The sequence below is a fragment of the Setaria italica genome, chromosome IX, assembly GCF_000263155.2.
Source record: "Setaria italica strain Yugu1 chromosome IX, Setaria_italica_v2.0, whole genome shotgun sequence".
NCBI lineage: Eukaryota > Viridiplantae > Streptophyta > Magnoliopsida > Poales > Poaceae > Setaria > Setaria italica.
This window is the reverse complement of record NC_028458.1, coordinates 50,859,819-50,883,716: the sequence shown is the minus strand read 5'-3', so window position 1 is coordinate 50,883,716 and position 23,898 is coordinate 50,859,819. Positions and strand designations below refer to the sequence as shown.

The 23,898-nt window shown below is 49.7% G+C and overlaps 5 protein-coding genes across 5 annotated transcripts; 2 read left to right on the top strand and 3 right to left on the bottom strand.

Moving 5' to 3' along the window:
• Nucleotides 1-1,191: 1,191 nt before the first annotated feature.
• On the bottom strand, nt 1,192-2,916 carry LOC101779733 (putative serine/threonine-protein kinase-like protein CCR3). The gene is made up of 2 exons (XM_004984901.3): nt 2,288-2,916; nt 1,192-2,214 (listed from the first exon to the last, which is right to left on the bottom strand). The coding sequence occupies exons 1-2, from the start codon at nt 2,723-2,725 to the stop codon at nt 1,273-1,275; spliced, it is 1,380 nt and encodes a 459-aa protein (XP_004984958.1). The 5' UTR covers nt 2,726-2,916; the 3' UTR covers nt 1,192-1,272.
• An 897-nt stretch (nt 2,917-3,813) lies between these two features.
• On the bottom strand, nt 3,814-5,495 carry LOC101779343. The gene is made up of 4 exons (XM_012843041.2): nt 4,854-5,495; nt 4,657-4,760; nt 4,403-4,568; nt 3,814-4,307 (listed from the first exon to the last, which is right to left on the bottom strand). The coding sequence occupies exons 1-4, from the start codon at nt 5,028-5,030 to the stop codon at nt 4,200-4,202; spliced, it is 555 nt and encodes a 184-aa protein (XP_012698495.1). The 5' UTR covers nt 5,031-5,495; the 3' UTR covers nt 3,814-4,199.
• Nucleotides 5,496-6,221: 726 nt separating this feature from the next.
• LOC101778936 (trihelix transcription factor GT-1) lies at nt 6,222-10,247 on the top strand. Its single transcript, XM_004984900.2, has 5 exons — nt 6,222-6,978; nt 7,606-7,644; nt 7,766-7,897; nt 9,103-9,330; nt 9,830-10,247. The coding sequence occupies exons 1-5, from the start codon at nt 6,423-6,425 to the stop codon at nt 10,030-10,032; spliced, it is 1,158 nt and encodes a 385-aa protein (XP_004984957.1). The 5' UTR covers nt 6,222-6,422; the 3' UTR covers nt 10,033-10,247.
• Nucleotides 10,248-11,540: 1,293 nt separating this feature from the next.
• On the bottom strand, nt 11,541-14,146 carry LOC101778525. The gene is made up of 5 exons (XM_004984899.3): nt 13,780-14,146; nt 13,579-13,682; nt 13,291-13,459; nt 12,945-13,178; nt 11,541-12,861 (listed from the first exon to the last, which is right to left on the bottom strand). The coding sequence occupies exons 1-5, from the start codon at nt 13,954-13,956 to the stop codon at nt 11,914-11,916; spliced, it is 1,632 nt and encodes a 543-aa protein (XP_004984956.1). The 5' UTR covers nt 13,957-14,146; the 3' UTR covers nt 11,541-11,913.
• Nucleotides 14,147-21,261: 7,115 nt separating this feature from the next.
• On the top strand, nt 21,262-23,824 carry LOC101778127 (uncharacterized protein DDB_G0275933). The gene is made up of 3 exons (XM_004984898.2): nt 21,262-21,448; nt 22,454-22,601; nt 23,474-23,824. The coding sequence occupies exons 1-3, from the start codon at nt 21,394-21,396 to the stop codon at nt 23,547-23,549; spliced, it is 279 nt and encodes a 92-aa protein (XP_004984955.1). The 5' UTR covers nt 21,262-21,393; the 3' UTR covers nt 23,550-23,824.
• Nucleotides 23,825-23,898: the final 74 nt, after the last annotated feature.

Sequence of the window (23,898 nt, the reverse complement as noted above, 5' to 3'; positions counted from 1 at the left end):
CAAGAAGCTACAGTTAGATACATATCTAAGATGCTAGAGGAGCTAGCAATGCTGATGGTCCTAACTCAGGTGCAGTAACTGAGAATACCGGAAGGGTGGAAGCCGCCGGAGGAGGGTTGGGTTAATTAAGGTGAACACCAATACTGCTTTTGACACCGGGACGTACATGGGGAGCAGTGGTGTGGTAGTAAGAGACCACTCTAGTGGGGTGGTAGCAGTGGCAGCACGCTGGTTTGATCATATACCGGATGCCCTGGCTGCGGAAGCAATGGAAGTGATAGAAGGCTTGGAGCTCGCTGTGGAGTTGGGCCAGGAGAATGTGGTGCTTGAAGTGGACTGCCATAGCTTGAAAATTTCTTTGGAGTCCATAGATGATTCTTGTTCCTCCATAGGCGGCCTTTAGTAGGAGTTTTTCTTCTTTTAAATGTGTATGGGTTCGCGGAGAAGCTAACTCGGTGGCGCACTCCTGCGCGAGTGTGGTATCATCCACCGAACGTTCATGTTTTTGGCTAGACGCTATTCCAGACTGGCTTATAGGTTTAGCGGCTAGTGATTGTACTCCTACTTCAAATTAATGAAAGCTCTATGATGTTAAAAAAAATAGGGCAATAAGCTAAACGTGCTCAAAGTTACTGGTGGTAAAGCAAAGAAAACGTGCACAAGATGTACTGGCGCTAAATGAAATGGGAACATGCAAAAAAAAAATGGAGTGGTTTACCCCTTTTCTTTTAGAACGTGGTAATTTAGCTTCCTGTATGGTGTTCATTGTTTAGTTCAGTGTTTTCTGTCACTTGGATAATTTTTAGATATTTGTGTCTCCAGTTTTAATTTTTCCATCCCTTGGTCACAATGAAATTTAGATAAACTTCAGTAAGATAATGCGAAGCACACGTTTGGATGCTTAAGCTACTTTGTTTGTTTAGACCCACATGCTCCAGATCCTATAAGAACTCAGGAGTTGGAAGTAGAATATAAATGGTATCTCCTTGTTCTGTCTTTTTAACCTTATCTTACTCCGTTTTCTTGCTACCAGAGATATACCCATACCCTCTCATCTGGTCGCTGCTGAGATGAAGCCCTGGAGAAGAATGGGTAGCAACAGATGAGGTGGTGAGCTGCATAACATGCAGAGTGGTCTAATTCTGAGTTTAGCTACTAATCTTCATCAAGCAGCGCTCGAATGTTGCATAGTTTTTGTTGCGAAATAGTGTATAAACACAGGTACTCATATAAAACCACAATCCACGGCTATATGACAATTTTACTGCAGAATTAAAAGTGTACACGTCTGCATATGAGCTCGAGCGCCTGCTCAAGGTTGGCGACGACGTCTGATATGGTTGGGCGGTTATCCCCGTGCAGCCACAGACATCGCGCCGCCGTGTTCGCCACCAGCTGCAGCGGCTCGAGCTGCCACGTGGTCATCGGCTCCGGCGCCGGGCGCCGGTCGAGCACATCCACCAGCCTCCCGGCCTGGATGCTTGGCAGCGCGAACGACACCAAGGTCATGGGCACCATGGTCCTGCTTCCCTCCTCCCAAACGGTGACCACCGGGGGATTCCCCGTCAGCACCTCGAGCATCACCACGGCGAGGCTGTACACGTCGCTCGCCGGCTTTATCCGGCCCGTGCTGCAGAGCTCCGGGTCGCCGTACCCGTACGCGTCGGCGACGACCGCGACGGGTTGCGACTCCACGCCGGCGGCCCGCCACAGCGACGCGCCGAAGCCGGACAGGCGGGGCGACCAGGTGTCGCCTAGGAGGATGTGGGACGAGGTGACGCTGCCGTGGATGACGAGCGGCACGGCGTGGCGGTGCAGGTGCTCGACGGCTCGCGCCGCGCCCAGCAGCACCTGGACGCGCGTCTTCCAGGACGCCGTCACCGGCGACGGCGGCCTGCGCCCGTGCAGATGGTCGTGGAGCGAGCCGTTGCTCATGTACTGGGTGACCACGACGCGCTCCCCGTCCTCGGCGCACCGGCCTAGGAGGCGGACTATGTGGTCGTGGCGGAGCGGCGAGAGGATTGCGAGCTCCGTGCCGAAGGCGTCGTCGGCGCCTCGCCGCCCGGGCCTGAGGCGCTTGACGGCCACGTCACGCCCGTCGTGGAGCTTGCCCTTGTACACCGTTCCGGAGTCGCCGTCGCCGAGCACGACGGCGAAGTTGTTCGTGGCCACCGTGATCTCTGCCATCGTGAACTCCTCGTCAGCTGCCGGCTCCTAGTCGATAGGGATGATCCAAGTCAGAAAGGACAAACTTGTGCCAATCGAGATGGAATGGGACTGGACCTACCGGCATGCGGCTCGTGTTGCTCCCAAGCGGCGGAGCACTGCTACTGATCCCATCGAGGCGGCGGGTTATGCCGATATGGCTGATGACAGGGAAGAGCAGGAGGTAGGAGTCAATCTTCCTCTCGACGTCCCTGAACCTCTCGGCCTTCCGGCTGGCCGTCACGAACTGGTACACCCGGCCCCCCGCCTGGCACGACACGAGGAGGTCGTGCGCCTCCGAGAGCGTGTCGCCCAGCCCGGCCAGCGGCCGCGCGGCCTCCGGGTCCCTCAGGCTCGGGAGCAGCTCGGCGAGCATGTCGACGCGGCGAGCCAGGTGCTCGCAGTCCCTTCTGTTCTGGCGAGCCGTCCGCGCCGCCTGCCGGATCTTGGAGATGAGCCCGAGGGCGTCGACGCCGGTCAGCTGCGCGACGGTCGCCGCGTTCGCCAGCCCGCCCCACATCGCGGCGACAGGCGACTGGTACGTCCAGTCACTCCTGCACTCCACCTGTCCTGTGCGCAAGACAAACTCTGCGTGTCACAAGTCGACTCCACATATATCTCCCAATAAGCATCCGTTTGTACTGATAAGAGAACCGAGTCGTCTGACTCGGTGAAGGTGGGCACGTCGATCACACGGGATGCCATGGTCACTTGTCAGTTCAGTTGTTCGATGCGCCCTTGACCTGAGTTTTAATTTCTTTCTCATCACAAGTTGCTAAGTAAATAACTTTACACTTATTCAGATGGAGTCGAGCGAGATTCCCGCAATTGGGACTTGGCTGTCTTTCTATAGTTAGATAACCCACGGAGAGGGGGTACCAGTTCGTTGACACTGAACGGAATGACCCCGCCAGAGATGTGGACATTGAACCTACTCTTCTTACATCTCAAAAAGATAAAATAAAATGGCAAGTACTCTAGCCCGTGCAGAAAATTATTCAAAAGAAGTGGTACACAGTGCTCTTTAAAAATAAAGAAGTAGCTAATAAACATCAAACTTACCATTGTCCATCTTGTAAAGTCTGAATGGCTCATCTGGCCACGTGGGCTTACTATAACCACTTTTCAGGTTTGTTGAGATATGTGGTGACAATAGTCGTTACATATGTGGTTGGACTCACCTTACCTAGCGCGAAGTGTAAAAGACGTGGGATTGTTGGTGATAACGGGAAGCTCCATGAGGATGAAATCCAGGATTTTGCCGGCTGCTTGAAGGAATTGCTGGCACCGGATTTCCTCAAGTTGCTCATGTGCCCAAGCCCCAAAGATCCCAGAAGGTTTGGTTGCTTCATCCTAGGGCGTAGCTAATGCGCGGGCCGACACATCCATGCACAACCTAGCCGTATGTAGCCTCTTAGATTGAGGGCTACTAGTTTGACTTTGGGTTGGAGGGGATAAGGGGGGTCAGTCCTCTCCAATCAACATGGGTGTATTCAGAAAAAAGCTCTGAAGGGCAAAGCGATTTGGAACTCAAGGACATGCACAAAATTCATCTTACTTGGAACACATAGGTAACTCGTTAATCACAACGCAATTCTACACGCCCGCTTTATGCAAAAAAGGATCAACAACCATGCTATGCGCATCTTCGAACCTCGATCGCTCCTTGCACAATCCATCCGTTGCTATAAAAAATTGTTACATTCCAAGAGCTGCATGAACTCATAGTCTTCATTCTGAAAGTCAGTCTTCCTGTTCACCAGCGTTGGTTTCAGCCGCCCATTGTTTGATCCGGCAGAGTTGGAAATGTCAAATGCATTCTCCTCGCTGCTCTCTGGAGTCCGGACTCCAATGCTAAGAGGCACTCGTCCTTTGTGGGAAAGACGGACGTGTTCGGACTTTCAGCTTCCATTCGTGCCTTCTTGTCACATCGTTTCATGGTCGAATTATCATCAGTGTGGACCATTTCCAGCGCCGTCCTGCTCAAATACCTCCTAGAGCTCGGAGAAGTCCACCAGGATATCGTTTTCGGCGGCAATGTTCTTGGTCACCTTCTTCTTCAGCTCCATGTTTGTCTTGTCGCCTGACAACTTCCATACAAGCTGCAACGGTAACACAAACCAACCCCTGTAAACATCAGGAATAATCCCTTTTTCCAGTTGGATGCGCCATGTATGAATAAGATCATGTTAATTACCATGGGATCGACGATTCCGGCTCCCTCCTTCGCAATCACAGCGAAATCGCTGCCGAACTTTTCTTCGAGGGTGGTGCGCGCGAGCAGCAGCTCCGGCAGGTCGCCGCACCACCTGGCTGCAAACATGATCCCGGCTGCCGCCTCTCTAATGTCCTCGCTGCACTCCCTGCACAAACCAAGCACAACGGTCATGCAACTGAAAACCATGCGCGAGAGCATTCGAAGTTGAGATGTTAAGTACTCCTATTACTTACTGTGGTTTGTCTAATTTCGCGGCATGATCGATGAGGCGCTTGCAGTAGAGCTCGATGATGTCGAACGCCTGCAGCATGCTGTCCTCCTCTATGACCTGCTCTGCCTGCACGGAGAAAGATTCATACAGGCGTTAGTGTTGCCGCATTGGAAGAGCATTGAGCAAAAATCGATGTGTTCAGAGATCACAGGTCTGTACCCGTAGGAGAGCACGGTGGAGGTGGCCGAGCGCGAGGAGTTGGCTGACATCACCGCGAGAGATCGACTTGCGAGCAAGGCGGGGACGCTGGGCGACGCCGAGGCGCGACAAGGCGAGCTTGAGGAGCTTCTTGACCCTCGAGGTCTGCTTTGAGGTCTTCCTGTGGAAGAATCCCATGGTTTCGATCGATGGATTACTGCTGCCCTCGGACAGTGTTTTGCTTGATGAATAGGAATGGGAATAGAAGAAGCTAAGAAGGTGGTGACTTGCTTGTTGGATTGTTCTGAAGTCTGAATTGGCGGGACAAAGATTTTATAGGGCCATGCTACTAGCCTTGAGAAGTCTATTTTTAGTGTCTCTACTGTCAGTTTGGTTTAAACAGACTCACTTTAATTTGCATCTGCAAGAACGTGTCCTTCTCGTACCATGTGCCTGAAGAAGGGCAATAAGCTAAACGTGCTCAAAGTTAATGATGGTAAAGCAAATTAAACGTGCAGGAGATGTGCGAGTGAAAAATGAAATAGAGCATGCAAAAATGGAGCAGTTATTCTATTTTTTTTTTCAAGAACGTGGTTGTTTAGCTGTCTGTATGGTGTTCGGCGCTTAGTTCAATGTCACTATCAGGCCTTGTTTAGTTGGCCAATTTGGGAGATGCAAAATTCCTGTTCCAGCACTGTAGCACACTGTAGCGTTTCGTTTATATTTGTGAATTATTGTCCAAATATTGACTAATTAGGCTCAAAAGATTCGTCTCGCAAAGTACAATAAAACTGTGCAATTAGTTTTTAATTTCACCTACATTTAGTACTCCATGCATGTACCGCAAGTTTGATGTGATGGAGAATCTTCTTTTTGCATAGTGTCAAAGTTGAGAGTTGGGAGGTAACTAAACATGACCTCACTTGGATCATTTTTATAGATATTTTTTTGTCTAGTTTGATTTCTCGGTCCAATTGCCAGTTTGTCACAAGGAATTTTTGACCAAATGATAATCCAAAGCAAACATTTGGTGCTTATTTGGCAGAGCTCTCTCCGATAAATTTTGTAGGTGAGCCACCTTATTTATATTATAAACTGACATATCTGAGCACAAAAATAATGATGATGACTAATAAAATCGACAAATAGCGGCAGGTAAGGGTTGAAAGTTAGAGACGATAGTGGATAAACTTAAATTTTCAGTAGCAAATGAGAAAATGTAGATCGTTTTAGCTTTTTGAGATAAGATTTTGGAACGAAAGGAGGTCTACTAGATCGTGTAAGATTTGATTTTGAATGAGATCTGGTAAGAATTCGAGATGCAAAAGCCAGAATGGGCCAACAGCTCAACACTTACAAGAGCAAGAGGGCCACCCAGGCAACATCCGGGCCGGGTTGCCCTACCCGCCGCGCTGTTGGTCGGGCAGGGCCCGTCCTCCCGAGCCTGCCCGTCTGCCCCTCGTCTCCACCACCGTTCAGGCGTTCACCTCTCCTTCCTTCTCACGGCACACTACCACTCCGGCGAAACCCCAAGCGCCACCCGCTTCCCCCCAGCCCCCTCCTCCTCCTCTTCCCTGCGCCGCCGCGGCTATGCTCCTCTCGGGACCGCCGCCGGCGCCCACCCCGCCGCTGCTCCTCCCGGAGAGCAGCGGCGAGGACGGCGGCCACGACTCCTCCTCCCGTGCGGCGGTGGTAGCGACGGGATCGGCGGGGTCGGCCCCGAAGAGGCGCGCGGAGACGTGGGTCCGGGAGGAGATCCTCTGCCTCATCGCTCTGCGCCGCGAGATGGACTCCCATTTCAACACTTCCAAGTCCAACAAGCACCTCTGGGAGGCCATCTCCGCCCGGATGCGGGAGCAAGGGTTCGATCGCTCCCCTACCATGTGCACCGACAAGTGGCGCAATCTCCTCAAGGAGTACAAGAAGGCGCGCAGCCACGCGAGGAACAACGGCGGCGGCGCCGGAGGGAATGGCAACGCCAAGATGGCGTACTACAAGGAGATCGACGACCTGCTCAAGCGCCGCGGGAAAGCGAGCGGCAGCGGCGGCTGCGTTGGCAGCGGCAGTGTTAGTGTTAATGGCGCCGGGAAGAGCCCCACGTCCAATTCCAAGATCGAGTCCTACCTGCAGTTCACTACAGATAACGGTGCGCCTCTGCGTTATGCTTTGCTCGATGAAACAATGACTAGATTTGTCTTAAACTCCACATCTGAGACTTTGTCAATGCAGAACTTTGGGTCTTGGGATACAAGTCAACGATTTTGGTATATAGCAGTGTGAATTTATGCTGTTGCAACGGGTTGTTAATTGTGTGACGCCAGTCACACTTCAGTCGCTAGAAACTTAAGCTATCCGAAGGGCCTTAGTGTACAATCTCTTGAAATTAAGATTTCTATTGCATAATTCAGTAGCTGATCATGGGTAGTTTGGTACATATGTGAAAATTATAAGGCTACTTAAACCATTCAAGCTTATTGGGATGTTTGAGAAAATATCACGTAGACCTAGTGGTAACACTATACCAGTATGCAGTACGCAGTTGATTTTGTCTCCGAGTTCACTTATGTTTTGTGTGTGGCAGGGTTAGGATGTGCTTAGATGTGTTGGCTTTGGGAATCATATGATGTGTGGTTTATATGTCTGAGCTACCTGTGTCATTAATAGCAGTTTGTTACCATGCTTATTTGCTGAATATTTGGACTCTTCTTTATTTGATTTTTGTCGCAGTATGTTTTGTTAGCTTATGGTCTAATATCCTCTGCATTCAATCTAGGCTTTGAAGATGCCAACATTCCCTTTGGTCCTGTTGAAGGTACTGACAACAATCTCAATCTACACATACAACAATTGCTACCCGTTTCTTTTAATTTATATCATTTAGTGACTATGCGAATTTGTTGTTGACTTTAAATATACCCTTTTATGTTTTCTAGCAAATGGTAGATCGATATTGAGTATCGATGATCGTTTGGAGGATGACAGGCATCCGCTTCCCTTAACAGCTGCTGATGCAGTTGCAACCAACGGTGTGAACCAATGGAATTGGAGAGACACCTCAACTAACGGTACTAATCTGCACATTTGCAAGTTAAATTGAATATCGTTGAATGAGTGGCCTGTAACTTCTCAATGCCGAGAAATTTTGGATAATTTGCAATTGTTGCTATCTCACTTTTGGCGAATCAGATATAATTCCTTATTTTTCTAAGAAACCTCATGGAAATAAAAGGTTTTAAACTCCTGAACGTGATCAATCTTAGTTCTTCAGATCATACTTTTTCCTACAATCTAGAGGGCAGTAACGTGTTAAAAAGGTGACCTTTTGCAATAAATACATGAGCAATAGCCATTGTGGGAGTACACCATAAGAAAAAAGAAACTTTATGGCCGACCACAAGCTTATGGTGTGACCATAAGAAATGAAAAATGATTCTTCTCCCTTGTCTCCTCTCTTCCTTGCTCCTCCACACGCACAACGGTTGGTGCTGACGCCACCACCGCCGCTGGTGCACTTGGTGAAGGCTTGCCACTGCCGGCTGATTTGGCTGTGTGGAGTTCATCACCGGCTATCATCACCAAATTGGGGGCCAGGCTCAGCAAGAAGCAAGCACTTCCTGGAGCTGTGGATGAAGAGGACGATGCCTGATTTTGCAAGATCCGGTCGGCACACTGCCAGATATAGTGACGGTGAGTGTGGATTTCATGGGATTGGGGAGGCGAAGGGCTGCAGCAAAAGGGGGCGAGCGGCATCTGCGCGTGATGTGAGCGAGATGTAGCGCCAGGAAGAGGGAGAGAACTCGGGGAGAGTTTGGGGTGGTTGGGTTGGGTTTTTTTTAATTAGAAAGTCGCGGCCACTTTAATGCTATCTTTTACCATAACCATTGTATACATAGTAACAAAGACCAGCTTTTTATTGGACACCCACCTTATTGCTATTTGAGCTATGAACATTGCCCTTGCCTAGTTCTTGGCAGGTCAAGTGGTGGGGACTTTAAACTTTCTTTGCACTAACTGCTATTCTACAGTTTGTTACATCTGATGAGATAAATCAACCACCTAGAGAGATAAACATCTTTCTAACTCATATGTTAAGATTGTTTAGCCTTCAAGTAGCGTACAATTGGCTAGTCGTTACTTAAATTCTATTAAAACTGAATTCCAGCTACAATTTGCAAATTATTCAATATATAAGTAAAAATGGTTAGTTCAATATGATTATAATAATGGTTAATTTGTTGCTTTCTTTGGAATTCTGCATATACCCATACAGGTGGAGATAATCAGGGCACTTTTGGTGGGAGAGTCATTTTTGTCAAGTGGGGTGATTACACTAAAAGAATAGGAATTGACGGTACTGCTGAAGCAATTAAGGAAGCCATCAAATCAGCATTTGGACTTAGAACAAGACGTGCTTTCTGGCTTGAAGATGAAGATGAGGTTGTTCGTACCTTGGACAGGGATATGCCAATTGGAACATACACACTTCATCTTGATGATGGTAATTGTAAATTCTCTTCTCAGCCGTAGAATGAGATTCATTACTTTCTCAATAATTAGGAATAACATACTAAATCAGTTTATGGGTGTAGTGATGTTCTCATGCCTTGTCAAGGGAAATTGGCAAATCTGAAAACACCATCAGTCAAGGTTCAAATAGTCTCACGACATATAATGATTTCTCTTATTTTATTTTGGAACTCTTCTTCCACATGGATGATACAACATGTAACATAGATCCCTAAAATTTATGTCACTTATGTTGGTTTGCCTTTTATTATATAAAAAAAGGCCATGTTATTCATGATTGAGTTTTGTACATAAGGTTAGAGAAGAAAAAATGTTGTTCACAGTATTTCTGCAACTTGTAGTGTTTGGAACAACATGGGGTAATCTATAGAGCTTTATCACTTGAGGCTTTTCACTTCTCTTAGTGAAGCTGGAGTAGAGAGTACTACGATCCTGATGGCAATCTATTTAATGCTGATCTTTTTTTTCAGGGGTGACAATCAAACTCTGTGATGCAAACCGCATGCAGACCCCAGAAGACAAGACATTCTACACTGAAGATGACTTCCGAGGTTTCCTCGCACGGCGTGGTTGGACACTCCTCAGGGAGTATGGTGGATATAGGAACGTTGAAAGCCTGGACGATCTCCGTTCTGGTGTGATTTACCAGGGGGTGAGGTCACTTGGGGATTGATTTTGCGACATCCTCCTGGGCAAAGGAGGCATTGTACTGTGTATGTCGAAGTGGAAGCGTAGCATGGTACTACCATTCAGTGTAATTCGAGTCAAGCCATCCTTTATTCTCAGATGACGTGTAAATATAGCCGGCGAACACTGTTAACCAGAATGTAAATGCAGAATAGTTGAGTATATGGTATTGGATTGTGCAGTAAGTGATCCTCTAGACAAGTAGACTGTATATTTCCGTACAGGAAACCCGACTTTGGCAAAGATCTCCCAAGTGGGAAACTGTCTGAATTGCTGGATCTCCCAGGGCAGCAGTGAATGTTTCTGGAGGGGTTGTGTTTGCCAGGCAACGGAAGGCCTGGAACATGACGACTGCCGATTGACGAAGTGTCTAACCCGATCGGGGCTAGAGTTTTCCGGGCTGGCGATGGACCATGGACGCATCTTGATTCTGAGTTGATTCCTTGACGGCGCTGCAGCGGTTGGAACTGGGTTGCAGGGTAGTTGCAGCGGGCTGTCCGCTTGATTGGGTGCCTGGCCCCTCCAGGAGGCGAGCTAGGTGGCATAAAAGGACAGGCAGCTGTTCGACAATCAGGCAACGTTGACGGGAGCCAAGTAGAGAGAGCGCCGGTCATACGATACGGTCCATGTGGGGTGGTCCAGTCCAGTTCACCGGAGAGCACATCAGACTCGACGGCAGTTGGCTGCAGAACATGCGGTGGTTTTGTGGCGGCCTGTACGGGCCCGATGGGATCGGGACGCGAAATAATTGCGCGGTGGAGCGCGTGAACCGCTTGGCGTGCGCGCGCGAACAAGGTCTGCAATGCAATGGTGGTGCCGGGCACGCGAGTAACTGCAAGGACCAAAGCACACAGAGGCGCGCGCGTGACCGGGGGTGACGGCGCTCGCCCCGGCGTCCGCCTCGGTGTTGAGCTGGCTGAATGCGCGGCCGGCGGCGCGGCGAGGGGCAACGGGCGTGAACCCTCGGCACCCGTGCTCGGCGCCAAGCCGTAGGCGGGTAGGCCTGCTCCCCTGCAGCGTCATCCCAGGAGGACGGACATAATAGACGCGGGCCGCCGGGACTCCGCGGCGCTCCGACGAGCCGCGGCGAGAGGCGGGGGCAGCGTCCGTCGCGGCCCCAGGGGTATGCCGTCCACCCCCTGGGTGCCTAGCTGCCGTCAGATGGAACGTGTGCGGACGAGATCGGAAGCATCGTTGTAGACTCCCTTCGTCTTCCTCGTCAAACTTGGAGTCCGACGGGTGGGTCCACGTACGCCAATCGATCACGCCGCTCGCTTCGCTCGCCGGAGCTCCGCCACCGTTTTTTTTTAAATAAAGCAGGAGCACTGCTGATGAGATAGAAGTTCATCCTTACAATAATTAGCTCCGCCACCGTCCGCCGGCTCTACTCGGCTCCTTCGCTGCTGCACGGCGCCATGCCTACCGCACGCGCGCGCTGCGCCTACGTCCACACGCCATAGGCGCGCAGCGCAGAGGTGCTCATTCAGCCAGTCATCAGATGCTCAATGCTGGAGCAGAAAATTTTGCAGCTTAGTACCCTACGATACAAAACTAAAAAACAACTCTCAGTTAATCACAGCTCCATACCCAACCCTTCCGCTGTACAAAAAGGCCACCTACCTATGCATAATCCCTATTTAGTTCCATGAACAATGCTGCAGTCCGAGCAAAATCTACGAGTATTTCATTTCCAGAGGTAGGAAATCTCCACGGATCCCGCACCAAACCGCTGAAACCGCCACTCTGCCGGCGAAGCAACGGACCCGATTTCCTGCGCCAGAAATTCCGCTGCCATCCCAACCCTGGACTCTGAACTGACGAATGCCGACTGGCCACGAACTGCAAATGCCGCAACCGCAGAGCGAGCTCATCTCCGCGTGCGCACCGAGTTGGTCCTCCCCTCCGGGTTCAGCGGCCCGTGCCCGTGCCCTGGCGCCGCGGCGCCGTACACCCGCTCCTGGAGCACCCGCGCGTCCGTGCCGATCCGGCGCACCTCCTCGTGCCGCGCGATGTGCTCGTTGCTGCGCTCCAGCGCCGACACGATCCGCGCGTACGGCGGGTGCACGTACGCCGAGCTCTCGTACGCGCCGGCGCCGGCGCCGGCGTCGCTGCTCCTGCCCGTGTTGGCCGCGGGGTTCCTTCTGTACGGCGGGGCCACGTACTGCCCACGCTGGCCGCCGCCCAGGGCGTCGTGGAGGGCAGGCGCGCGCGCGTTGCCACCGGCGAACTCCGTGGCGTGCCTCCTGTGCTGCGGGTGGTTGTTCTCGGGCACGCCGTCCTGGAACGGCCGTGTTCTGGCGTCCCCGTGCCACGGGCTAGCGCCGGCGCCGACGCCCGTTCCCACCGTGGAGGCCGCCCTACTGTAGGATGGCCGGCGCTGCGGCGGCGGCGGCCAGACGACGTCCTCCAATTCCTCGTCGCTCTGGTCGAACAAGACTTCCTTCCCCTTGTACGCCGCGTCCGACCCGACCGAGGTCGCCGTGCTCCTGTCGCTCCAGGAGGGCGACGGCGACGGAGACTTCTGCGGCCTCCATGACGGCGGCGCCGTCCCTTGCTCCGTTGCCGCCGTGGTCCGCACGGGGCGCGCCTTGTCGTAGCCACCGCCCCTCGGCCCTTTCCCCTGTGACTCCGTCCGAGACAGCTCGACGGCAGCACGGGCGGCCATCGCGGCGAACGACGCGGACTTGAAGGCCGCCTCCGCAGCCATCCTGGCGTCGAAGTACTTGTTGGATTCCCTCAACACCTTCTCGTCCACGCTCAGCTGAGCAAGGCTCGGGTTCACCTTGCCATCAACAGGCTTATGCGTCCCCCGCACCTGTTACGAACCGATTCTTAAGATCAAATAACGCAAAAGATACTGAATTTCTGATGATCCTGTAGTGTGATCACGGCACAAACCTCACGACGATCCGTCTTGGCCGCACTCTCCTGGACAAATTCTCTGGCTGGGGCATTCTTCGACTGTTCTTTTTCTCTCTGATTGGTGATCTGTGAGGTTGTGCGACCAACTTGGCGAATCTCTACTGGGTTCTGAGGGAACTCCAGCAAGATGTCGTTCTCGGCGGCGATCTCCTTGGCCAACCTCCTCTTCTGCTCCAAGCTCGCCCTCTCGCCGGACAACTTCCGCACCAACTGCAGCAAACGAACAGGGCAACAACCAGCCTTCAATTCCAGCTCCCGTCACATGCAGTTGGGGAGACAACCCGTAAACTAAGCTAATGTAGTTGGAGGAAGTTAAAGCTACCGTGGGGTCGACGACGCCGGGGGCGCCCTCCTTGGCCGCCGCGGCGAAGTCCCGGCCGAACTTGTCCGCCAGGATGGCGCGCGCGTCCAGCAGCTCCGGCAGCTCGCCGCACCGCGCCGACGCGAACATCAGCCCCGCCGCCGCGTCCTTGATCTCCTCGCCGCATTCCCTGGGTTCCACCGAACGAACCGAATTTGCAATCTTTCCGTGTGAGACAGGGAAGCCGACGAAACGGGGAATCGATCAAAACAACGAAACGAACACGAAAGACTTGACTTGGGCACGTACTTGGGGTTTTCCAGCTGCGCGGCCTGCTCGATGAGGATTTTGCAGTAGAGTTCGATGACGTCAAGGACCTCCAGCATGTTGTCCTCCTCGATCACCTGCTCCGCCTGCGCGACGAGAACGCACGCCACACCGTGTCACTACCGCGAACTGGCGAAAGGAAGGAGAAGGACATACGCGACGCGAACAGAGACAGGCACTCACGCGGAGGAGAGCGCGGTCGAGGTGGCCGATGGAGAGGAGCTGCCCGACGTCGCTGCGGGCGATGGAGCGGCGGCCGAGGCGCGGGCGGCGGACGGCGGCGAGGCGCGTGGCGGTGAGCTTGACCAGGGTCTTGAGCTTGGCGGTCTGCTTGGAGGTGCTCTTGCCGAAGAGGCCCATGGCTGCTGCCTGCCTGCTGGCCCGCTGCGAACGAACAGGTGGGGTGTTCGGTGGGTGCTGTGGCGGCGAACTGGTGATGCCCTGTTTCTTCCCCCACTCTTTATACTGGTCGCAGGATTGGTGGCTTGGTGCCCTGTGGCGAAGAAACCTGACTTGCTTGTGGACTACGGAGTTTGCTCTGGACGGAGAAACATTGTGCTGCGCTGGTGTGCAGCCGATGCTTCTTTGGGGATTGGGTAGGCTCCAAGTTTTGCGCAGGTTGATTCTTGGTCCAGATCACCCTCAGAATTACCATGGAGTACTTTGGAAACATGTACTGCGAATGGAAATCTTCAAAATGAAGACTCGGAATTCATCAAGGGATATGGGACTATCTGCGTTTCATGGAATTTGCCTGGCACGCACCGAATTGTTTTCTAAAGAAAGAGCATCCTTAAGGGCTACAACTCCTACAATGTACCATGCTTTCGAAACATGTACTGCAAATGGGAAACTTCATGATGAAGACTGAAAATTCATCGGGTAAAAGTTTATACAGCATTATCTACATTTCCTGGAAGGAGATATAATTATAAGTTGCATCAAATTGTTTTCTAAAATGAGCATACTTACGGGTTACAACTTCTCGAAAGGTTATTCTAAACAAAGTAAACATCAAACTGGTTCTTTTAGTGACATGTGACGTGGCCATTCACAGCGATATATCTATGATAACTTCATTGATCCTTTTTTATAGTTATTCATAAATGTTCGTGCGTGCTTGTGAACATATATGATGTGTTTCAAAATGAAAAGGCCTGATTTTCTAGGAGAGCAACATCATTTTGTTCAAAACACACCATCTTAAGGCTCAATTCACGCATTGCAGGGCTCAAAATCTTTGAAACCATAAAATGTACTACAATCCATTTAAGAAGATATTGAAATATCAGGCACTAGATCTTCCTTGTGCCGATCGTCCGATCCTCTATCTCTAAGGAGATTCTGTTGATAGACAGGCACTTTCGTGGACAGCCGTTGATGCTTTGCTTACTCCCCTATAATGGCCTAATCTTAGTTTATTGATGCAGCTGTGACGGCCAATCTGACAGTTGTAAAGCGGGATCCCGAGCATGTCGCCGTGGGCAAGACACGCCGCCGAGCGCGGCGGATCTGAGCAAATTCGTGGCTTGCCGGCAAACGCCAGGGACCAAAATCATGCTTGATTGCTGGCTTTCCAAGGACCAAATAGAACTTTTGGTTTGCCCGCGACAGGGGAATTGCAAATTGCCGGAGGCAACCCATTTTGTCGCAAATAAACGCGCTTTCTTGTGAGCTGCGTCGTCTCGTCGTTTGGAATTGGCGCAGTATGATACGCACAGTGGAAGCGCGAAGCGTGTATGGAGGCTGCGTATGCACAGTGAGGTGTGTACGTGCAGACTACGCACAGCAGCTGAATTGTTTAAGCGTTGATTGCTGCGCGACTAAATTCTACTTGCAAAATGTTTAGTTCGCTAGTAGGGAGGTACTAGTAGTAGCACTACTATAAAAACAATATACTCATTGACGAACATCTAGTCGTCGTCGTCGTCTCTTCCTCTTCTTTTCGGAATAGAACATTCGATTTATTCCCTTTCGTACGTACACGGATCGATTCAGTGCTTGCGTTCATCCGACGCAGCTCTCTACGAGCCTATCCAACTATTATACCGCACCTTTAGATTATGCCTCTCGGAAAAGAATTCGGTTGAGCACTCTCTCTTTACAGCCTGAAACCTTGCGTGACCGGTGCAGTATAAAGGGGTCGCAAAGCAAAGGCAGTTGCCTGCATGGTCGGAGTAGTTTATGAATTCCTTGGTGGTTGCCGGAATTTCTCATGGGTGGCGTCGTCGCCCCGCGCCTATCGGCGTGGCACCGCACGGCCACGCAAAAGCATCGGCGGCGCATCATGACCCATGAGCGTTAGCGAGTCATTTAGTAGTAGACCGCTTTGTTTACCAATCGATGCCCTCCACTAGAAAAAAGTGTATCGCAAAAATGTGATATTCATCCCTCATGTTTTATTTGGTGTAAATCAACTCCTTAACTAACTAAACGGGTGCATTTATCATTCCCATCTTAATTTATCAACTCCTTAACTAACTAAACGGGCGCATTTATCATTCCCATCTTAATTTAATAATGGTTTAGTGTCATGCATATAACATCAATTTATGCCATGTAATCCTTTACTAATCTTTGCTTAGCCACGTCTAAGTCAATCACTATAATAGTTCGGTGTGAATCGGTTCCGATAAATTTTTGATACAATTTTTATAGCGTAGCCCAATTTAGAGGATTTATTGAATTAGTTTATGAGTTTTATATTTCAACCTAGCATATTACATCACTCACCTGATTACATGGCATAAAACAGCCATTAGATGATACTAAATCATTGTTAAATTAAGGTGGGATGATAAATATGCCGGTTTAGTTAGTTAAGGGATTGATTTGCACCAAATGAAACATAAGGGATGAATGTCACACTTTTGCAATACTTCAATTAGGAGAAGGGACAGGATCAATTAGGAGAAGTCTTCTTTGTTTACCAATTGATGCAGCTGTCAGGGTGGCTCCGTGGCTGTGATGCGGTCGTGGAGCGCTCGGCAGGACAGCAAGGACGATAGCGTCTTGAGAGGCTTCTCAGCTTGGAACACGTCGCCGGTGAGTTCATCGAGAGGGAAGGCGGCTGTCAGCTAGCTTTCCGGCGAGTCCATCGAAAGGGGAAGGCATACAACGTCGTGAAAGTGACACTGCTTTTATCAGACCGGTATAGAAGCAGTGAGCTCGCTCGGCTCTCGATAGGGCTTCTCGGTCCGGTGACTAGACTAGTTGAGTTCCCATGGTTAATTCGTCTCAGATTGTGGTTTGGAGGCCAGGACATACGAGTCCACGGACCAAGAGGTGTCCTAGAAACCTTGACAAGTCTCTGTCCCCGTCACTGAAAAACGGATTTCCAATCAGGCAGGGAACACATGAACGTCAAACAAACCGGCCGCTAATCAGACCGCTCCTCCATACAAAAGGCGACACAGCATCAAACGAAAAGCTGGGACGTTATCATGCGATGCGATGCGCTTGGCCTTGGCGCACAACAAACAGCTGCAGCGTGATCTTTCAAGTATTAGCAGGTGAAAAAGGCCGGGGGTGGCTGGCTGCGTGCACCGGCGGCGGACCGGAGCAGCACAAAAGACCACGGGGCAAAAGGACTCCATCGTATGGTTTCTTTATTCTGGTGATGGTTCTTGTGTAACAGCGACGCGCCGAGCCTTCCCTTTGCCCGAGCCCGACTGCTGGGTGACGCCGACCCATGTACGTCGTCGTCCCCGAGCTCATCCATATGCTGCCTGCAGCTGAAGGCGATCGGGGCGAGTTTTTATTCTTATCCCAATATCCCCCGACGCAAGAATCTTCCTGAGCTTCGTGTCACCGTTCTGACGGAAGTTGCCGAATTGGCATGCTCTGCTCGAAGCAAACTGGAATCCTTTGCAGAAATTGAAACAGCCAAAACCAAGCAGCGCAGGCAATCTAACGTCACCTACCTTCTGGTAGCACACGAAGGGCTGCGGATCTGCAACACTGTGACGTGCCGCTCCTAATCATCCAATTTGGAAGCACTTGGAAGCACATTAGCTTATTTGTTATGCAAAACAAAACATGTACGTGTTGTCTTCTGAAATTGGGGTTGTTTGCAATATTCTGGAGCTCCGAGAACAATCTAAAAGCTGCCATTATATGACTCTTTCCCAACTCGAAAATAGATAAAGAGTTGAGTTATTGTTATTGGGAGAGATCTAGGGTTAGGGAGAGGAGAGGAGTGGCTTAGATCCACCAAATCCATCCAATAGAAACTGAAATCCGTGAGGGATTTGGAGCCTTTCCATCCTTGTTGGCTCCCACCTCTTATATTGTTTCTTCATATAGTGAATTGCTCACCACCGCCCGTGGTTTTTCCCCGCAAAGGGTTTTCACGTAAATTTTGATGTCTACTCTTGATTTGGTATTTCCCTTACCACATGTGTTGATTAAGTCACCATCTTACTTGCTATTGATCCATATGTGAAGTGGTTGCTCGTATGGATGAGTTGGCATAAGCATAGTTGCTGTTTTTTTTCATGCTCACAAGATATTCGGTGAAATGTTTATGACAAGATAGTTTGCTAATTTGATTATTCCGCTGCTCTATTATCGCAAACACTTTCGCTCTCAGCAAGTGTCAGAATACAATTTCACCGCGATGTCTCTGCCTCTGATGCAGTCCTTGCCCCTTGATCCAACACGGATGGTCTGCACCAAATTCACCTCGATGTCTGCACTCTGCACGCCTTCCGATCCCTTTCCTCCGACGTGTAGCGTCGGGCAATCAACCGATCCACCTGGACAATTTTCGGAAGCAAAATTCGAACGAAGTTGCCGCGCGCGGGAGTCAAATAACCGTGCAGCAAGAAACGCTTTTTCGGTACAAATTCCTGATGTGTGTACCATAGGTGTACGTGCTCGATCTCTTCCAACGATGGCATTGCCGATTTGCTGTCCTGCATCTTTGTCTACCACCGGTGGGTACTAAAAGGTAAAAGCGTCTGAGTAGGGTGCGAATTGTCCTTATCCACGAGGTCGAGCTGCGAGAATCCATCCAACAGCCTCGTGTAAATGTGATTTAATAACAGTGTTTTCCTCTCACAACAAATCAACCATTTCAGCTTTTCAGCCGGCTTATTAGTTAAAGCGAATAGACCCATTGAGCAGCGCACAAGCAATTCGGAAACCTGGGATCACCGTTGGCCCCGTGACAACAATGAATGGCGGAGTTGCAGACCGCCGTCCTCACATCACCACAACTCCAAAAGTACGTGACGATCAACACTTTCTTTTTGGAGAGAGAGGATGCTATGATCGATCATCTGAACTTTTTTAGGAGAACAGAACCCATCCAACGCTTCCCTTTATCTCGCCTCGGCCTTGTCCAGTACTGCACATTTAGGTCTCTATGAAAAGAATCCGGTTGGCCACTTTACAGTCTAAAAACTTGGCGACCGGTGATGACAAGACAAGGCAGTTGTATGCATAATCGGAGTAGTTTATGAATCCCGAAGCGCCTTTCGATGGTTAAGGTGGGATTTCTCATGAGTGGCGCCGCACATCGGCATGGCACGGCCAAGCGCAAAAGCATCAACGACGACGACGACGTCGACCCATCATGGCCCGTGAGCATCTGCAGTCATTCAGTATAGTGGTAGACTGGTAGTCCGCTTTGTTCACCAACTGCTGCCACTCTCAGCGCTGCGTTTCGTGATCGGGTTGATCTTCTGCGACGTGCTTGGTCGGGAGCTGCTGCTGCTGCGCTCTTTTGTTGGTCACGGAGAGTTAGGCAGGGGGCGCGAGGACAGGAGTGCGCGCCTTACTCTTCGAGAATCCAGAGCCCTCCTCGGCCCGGAACACGTCGTCGTCGTTTGGGTTCACTGCGGGAGCCGGCCGTCACCTATCAATAGCTTTTGTCAAACGGAGAAAAAACGAAGATGCTATCAGGGACAGGGAAGGACCAGCAAGTAACAGTGACGTTCTAAGTGACACCGCCTTTCTACCGCAGTTTTGTTAGACTGTTGCGGAAGCATCTGATATTTTGGACGGACGACGGGGAAGTCGTGAACAGTTCCGTGGCACCAATTTGCAGCTTTGGTCGATCGTACGTACGCGGCCGGAGATGGCGCCCGTGGTTGGTTCGTTACAGCGAGGTCAACTCTGACAGTACAATGTGTCCCTCTGAATCTGTCACTGCAAATCTATGAACCGAGCTAGAGCGAGGAAACTAGCGCCAGTGGTTGGTCAATAGAAAAAACATGCTTTGCTAGCTTGCTGCCGGTCTCCATCACCCAGAGAAAGCTCTATGATCAGACACGAAACACACGAACGTCAAACCGGCCGCTAACCACACCGCTCCACGCGGAGGCGACAGACACAGCATGAAACGGAAAGACTAGACGTGATCATGCGTGCGTAGCGCAACAAGACAGCAGCGTGATATTTCAATTATTAGCAGGGTAAAAAGGATTAGAAAAGTGTCATGGGTGGTGAATCCAAGGCAAAGCAGGGATCGATACCTGTCGCTAGACAGACTGCTAGAGGGGTTGGGGTTGGGAGTGGCTGACAGGCTGAGTGCAGGAAAAGGCTAGGCCAAAAGGTTCCATCGCGCTCTTTCTTTACTCCGGTGAAGGTTCTGCTTGTGTAAAGCGACGCGCCGAGCGCATCTGCTCGTCATCTACCGCGCCGGCACGCTTTCCCTGCCTGACTGCTGGCTGACGCGGAGTCCTATCCAGCACAGGCCGGAATCCTTCGCAGGACAGGAAGAGCAATGCAAAACCAAGCAGCGGAAAGGCCAGCAGCTAACACGAACTACCTGCTGCTGGTACGGGCAGTGCTTTCACCTGCCATTCCTGTGAGCGGCTGCGCAAGCGCAATGCAAATTCGCCATGATGTCTGATGCAGGCGTTGATGCGCAATACGCCTGCACGGATCTCCTGCATCAAGTTCACCTCGACGTGTAGCTCGGGCACGCATGCCTCGCGCTCGTGGCATCTTTCCTCCGACGTGTACCGTCGGGCAAGCACCAATCAATCCGTCTCGACCTATTTCAGAATCGAATCCGATAAAGTTTGCCGCACGAGTCAAATACCCGTGCAGCAAGAAACGCTTTTTCGCCTGAATTTCCCGGTGAGAGTACACTGGCGTACGTGTGCTCTTCCGGCGACGCCGTTGCCGATTTTGCCGTCCTGCGTCGCTTTGTTTACGACCGGTTGGTGCCAAAAGCGTCGAGCTCGGCTGCAGCATTCGCCGGTCGGTTTAGCCCTACCTGCCAGGCTGCCACTGCCAGGACTGGTTCGTGACCCGGTCGTTGCTGGTGAGCGGATTGGTGGAATCGTCCTCATCCACGAGGCTACGAGCTGTGAGAATCCATCCAACAATCTCGTGTTATTGAGTGGAGCTACAAGCAAATCCAAAACCTGAGATCACCGTTGGACCCCTGACAACGACGAGTGAGACAGTGAGTACGTTGATGATCAACGCCATTATTTTTGGAGAGAGAGAGAGAGAGAGAGAGAGAGAGAGAGAGAGAGAGAGAGAGAGAGAGAGAGAGGCGATTATCACGTTGGATTTCGGCCCATCCAATGCTTCTTTTTTTTCAGCCCGGGCTTGTTGATTTCGGCCCATCGATTGCCTGGGCCGCCGCAGACCTGTGGCTCAATAGCCCATTAGCCCGTTTCCCAAAAATCCACGTGCGAGCACTTCACCCACCAGTGCAAGGGGAGAGAGAAAATCTTGCCGTCAATGTCCGCGCTCCCTTCCAAGGGCGCTAGGGTTTAACCCCAACTGCTCGATCCATCCCTTCCCAGTCCGATTCGGTACCATCGGGGCGGCGATATGGGGTACCTCCAGGAGGCTAGGGAGAATCACGTCAAGAAGAAGGTCGAGGAAGGTGAGTCCACCACCATCCCATCCGTGCTTCTTAAGCTTTGGATTTGTTGATTTGGGCAATCCTTGAGTAGTTGAGTGCGCGCGGCGCAGAGCTCGTATTAGTTCCGTAACATATGCGGAATTTCCTAGAATATTAAGTTAGCTGGCTCTGCTTGTTCAAGTTCTAACCAAACTCTTGAAATGATGCACGCTTAGCTTGTCCTGACTATGTATCTGTTCGTATTTGTGCGTACATAGGTGGTCTGCAGGGAGTTCGATCCAATTGGTGCTATTACCTTCTGTTGTTAAGCAGTGTAGTACTAATTAGTACAGCAGATTCGAACAATCAAACTGCATTTTGAGTTCCCATATGTGTTGGTGACTGTTAAAACCTTTAGAGCTTGTGATACAGTTTTGATTCACTCTGAGTAAAGACCATAGCTGTGCTATCTACAGAATTGTATAACTATGTTCCACATTCAATGGACCGAATTAACCATTCTTGAAGAAATGGCTTATTGGCTTCAGCAATTTTCCATTAGTGATTTTTTAAGGTGACAAGATGAAGAATAACTGATTGGCATGCTGTTCATAATGGCCAGAATGTGTCACACACAGACATTGTCCAATTAATTATTTTTGTTCAGTGGTAAGACGGTTCCTTAGTATGTGCCACGTCACCTGTAGAGTACCAAATACCCAGTAGTCCTTATTTTCTTTATCCTTCCACCCGCCAGTACCATCTTCTGACTTGGAATTTGCGCTAAAGCCAATATAAGCTAGCTTCTATTTAGTACTTAACCTCCTGTATCTGTCCTCTCTCCACCATGTAGCAAACTAATGACATGGCAAGTCCTGTAGCCTACTAACATGTCCCTGTTGAGGATGCTCTTTAGTTTTAACATGTTTTTTTTCTACTTTTCAAGATTGTGGACTGGAATATTCTATGTTATTTTCTTCGAAATTGTCCTGTAAAGGTCATTATCTTCGTTTCTAACAGTTAAATCTTATCCATTTGGGTTTTCAGCTTTGCGCAGCAAAATGAAACAAAAGGCCCTTAAGGAATGTGATTTTTATTGTTCAAAGTATGCTGAGTGTGCTAGAGGAAGAACATTTTCTGTGGTATGGCAATGCCGTAAACAAGCAAAAGAGTTGAATGAATGCCTTCATCAGTTGTAAGTACTCATTCCATATGTATTTGGAATAATCATCAAAGTGGCTTCTCTGTTCTTGTTTGATTCTGTTGTGTAGGGTAAAATTGCATTCACATTTAATGTTTACAAGTTCAAAAGTTGCTCCTGTTTTTCATTCTGGACATTGTTACTATCTGCAAGATATTCTGTTTAGTTGTTCATAGGATGCAATTGTGGAGGTTGATTTGACTTCTAAAGCTGGTACCGTGCTAGGTGGTTAGTATTTGTTACTAAAATGTTAGCTTAACAGTAGGCACAAGGTGCAACTGGATTTTGATACGGTTATTTCTTTTCTAGCATTTACAAGTTAGAAATTTGTTAGAACCAAGTTCAGTGTAGGTTCCTGTTGAGAATTCTGGCACTTGCCGGATATTGTTACTGGTGGCATCATGGTCTCATGCTGACTGGTCTTAAATATCTTTTAATCTAACATCACCAGGCAATATCAATGGTAGGTGGTAGGTGATTTCCCTGTCTATATAAATAGTGTATTTGCATTTTGAGGATCCTAGTAATATTTTCTGATTAATTCAAATGGGAAGAATCTAAAATGAGTTGTGCTGCTAATCATTGTGAGCTTCTGACCCGAATTTGAGTGCCTTTTTGCAACAATCATGTGACCATAACTAGTTACAGACAGCACTAAAGATTTTGATTAAATGATTTCGTGGGTTGATTGTGCTTTGCTTTCGTCAAATTGGGGACATATCACTATATTCTGGAAGATGTTTCACCTTTTCAACTTTTTTCCTTTCTAGAAGCTTCATATTCCATATCTTAACCAAACTACCATTGGCATGACAAACACGCCACATTCATGTGAATATTCACTATGTGCTTTGTATGACTGGCAGCACAAATGATTCAGTCCTGGAAGAAATGAAGAAAGCATACATGGTTGAGCAAGAGAGCAAGGAGATGAAACAATAAGCATCACACAATGGACAATGGGCATCACGTTGTTCTTGTTTGTACGTATACTGTTGCTTTTGGTGCATGCTAAATTCATGCATAACCTGAAATTAGCATAAGGCATCATTGTCTAAGTTTCTGTCAAGTACACAATCAGATGTTACCATCTGTTTCAATTTTCATCTCAAATAGATTTCTTATTTGATGAAGATAATTTGGTTGCTTTTTGTTTCCCTATTACTGGTAGCTCTGATTTTGCCATTAGTGTGGAAGATATTGGATTCAGAATCAAATCATGTTTGCATATATTTGACTTTACAAGATAGTACAAAGTTAAGCAGCGGATGTGATTACATTTAGCCCAAAT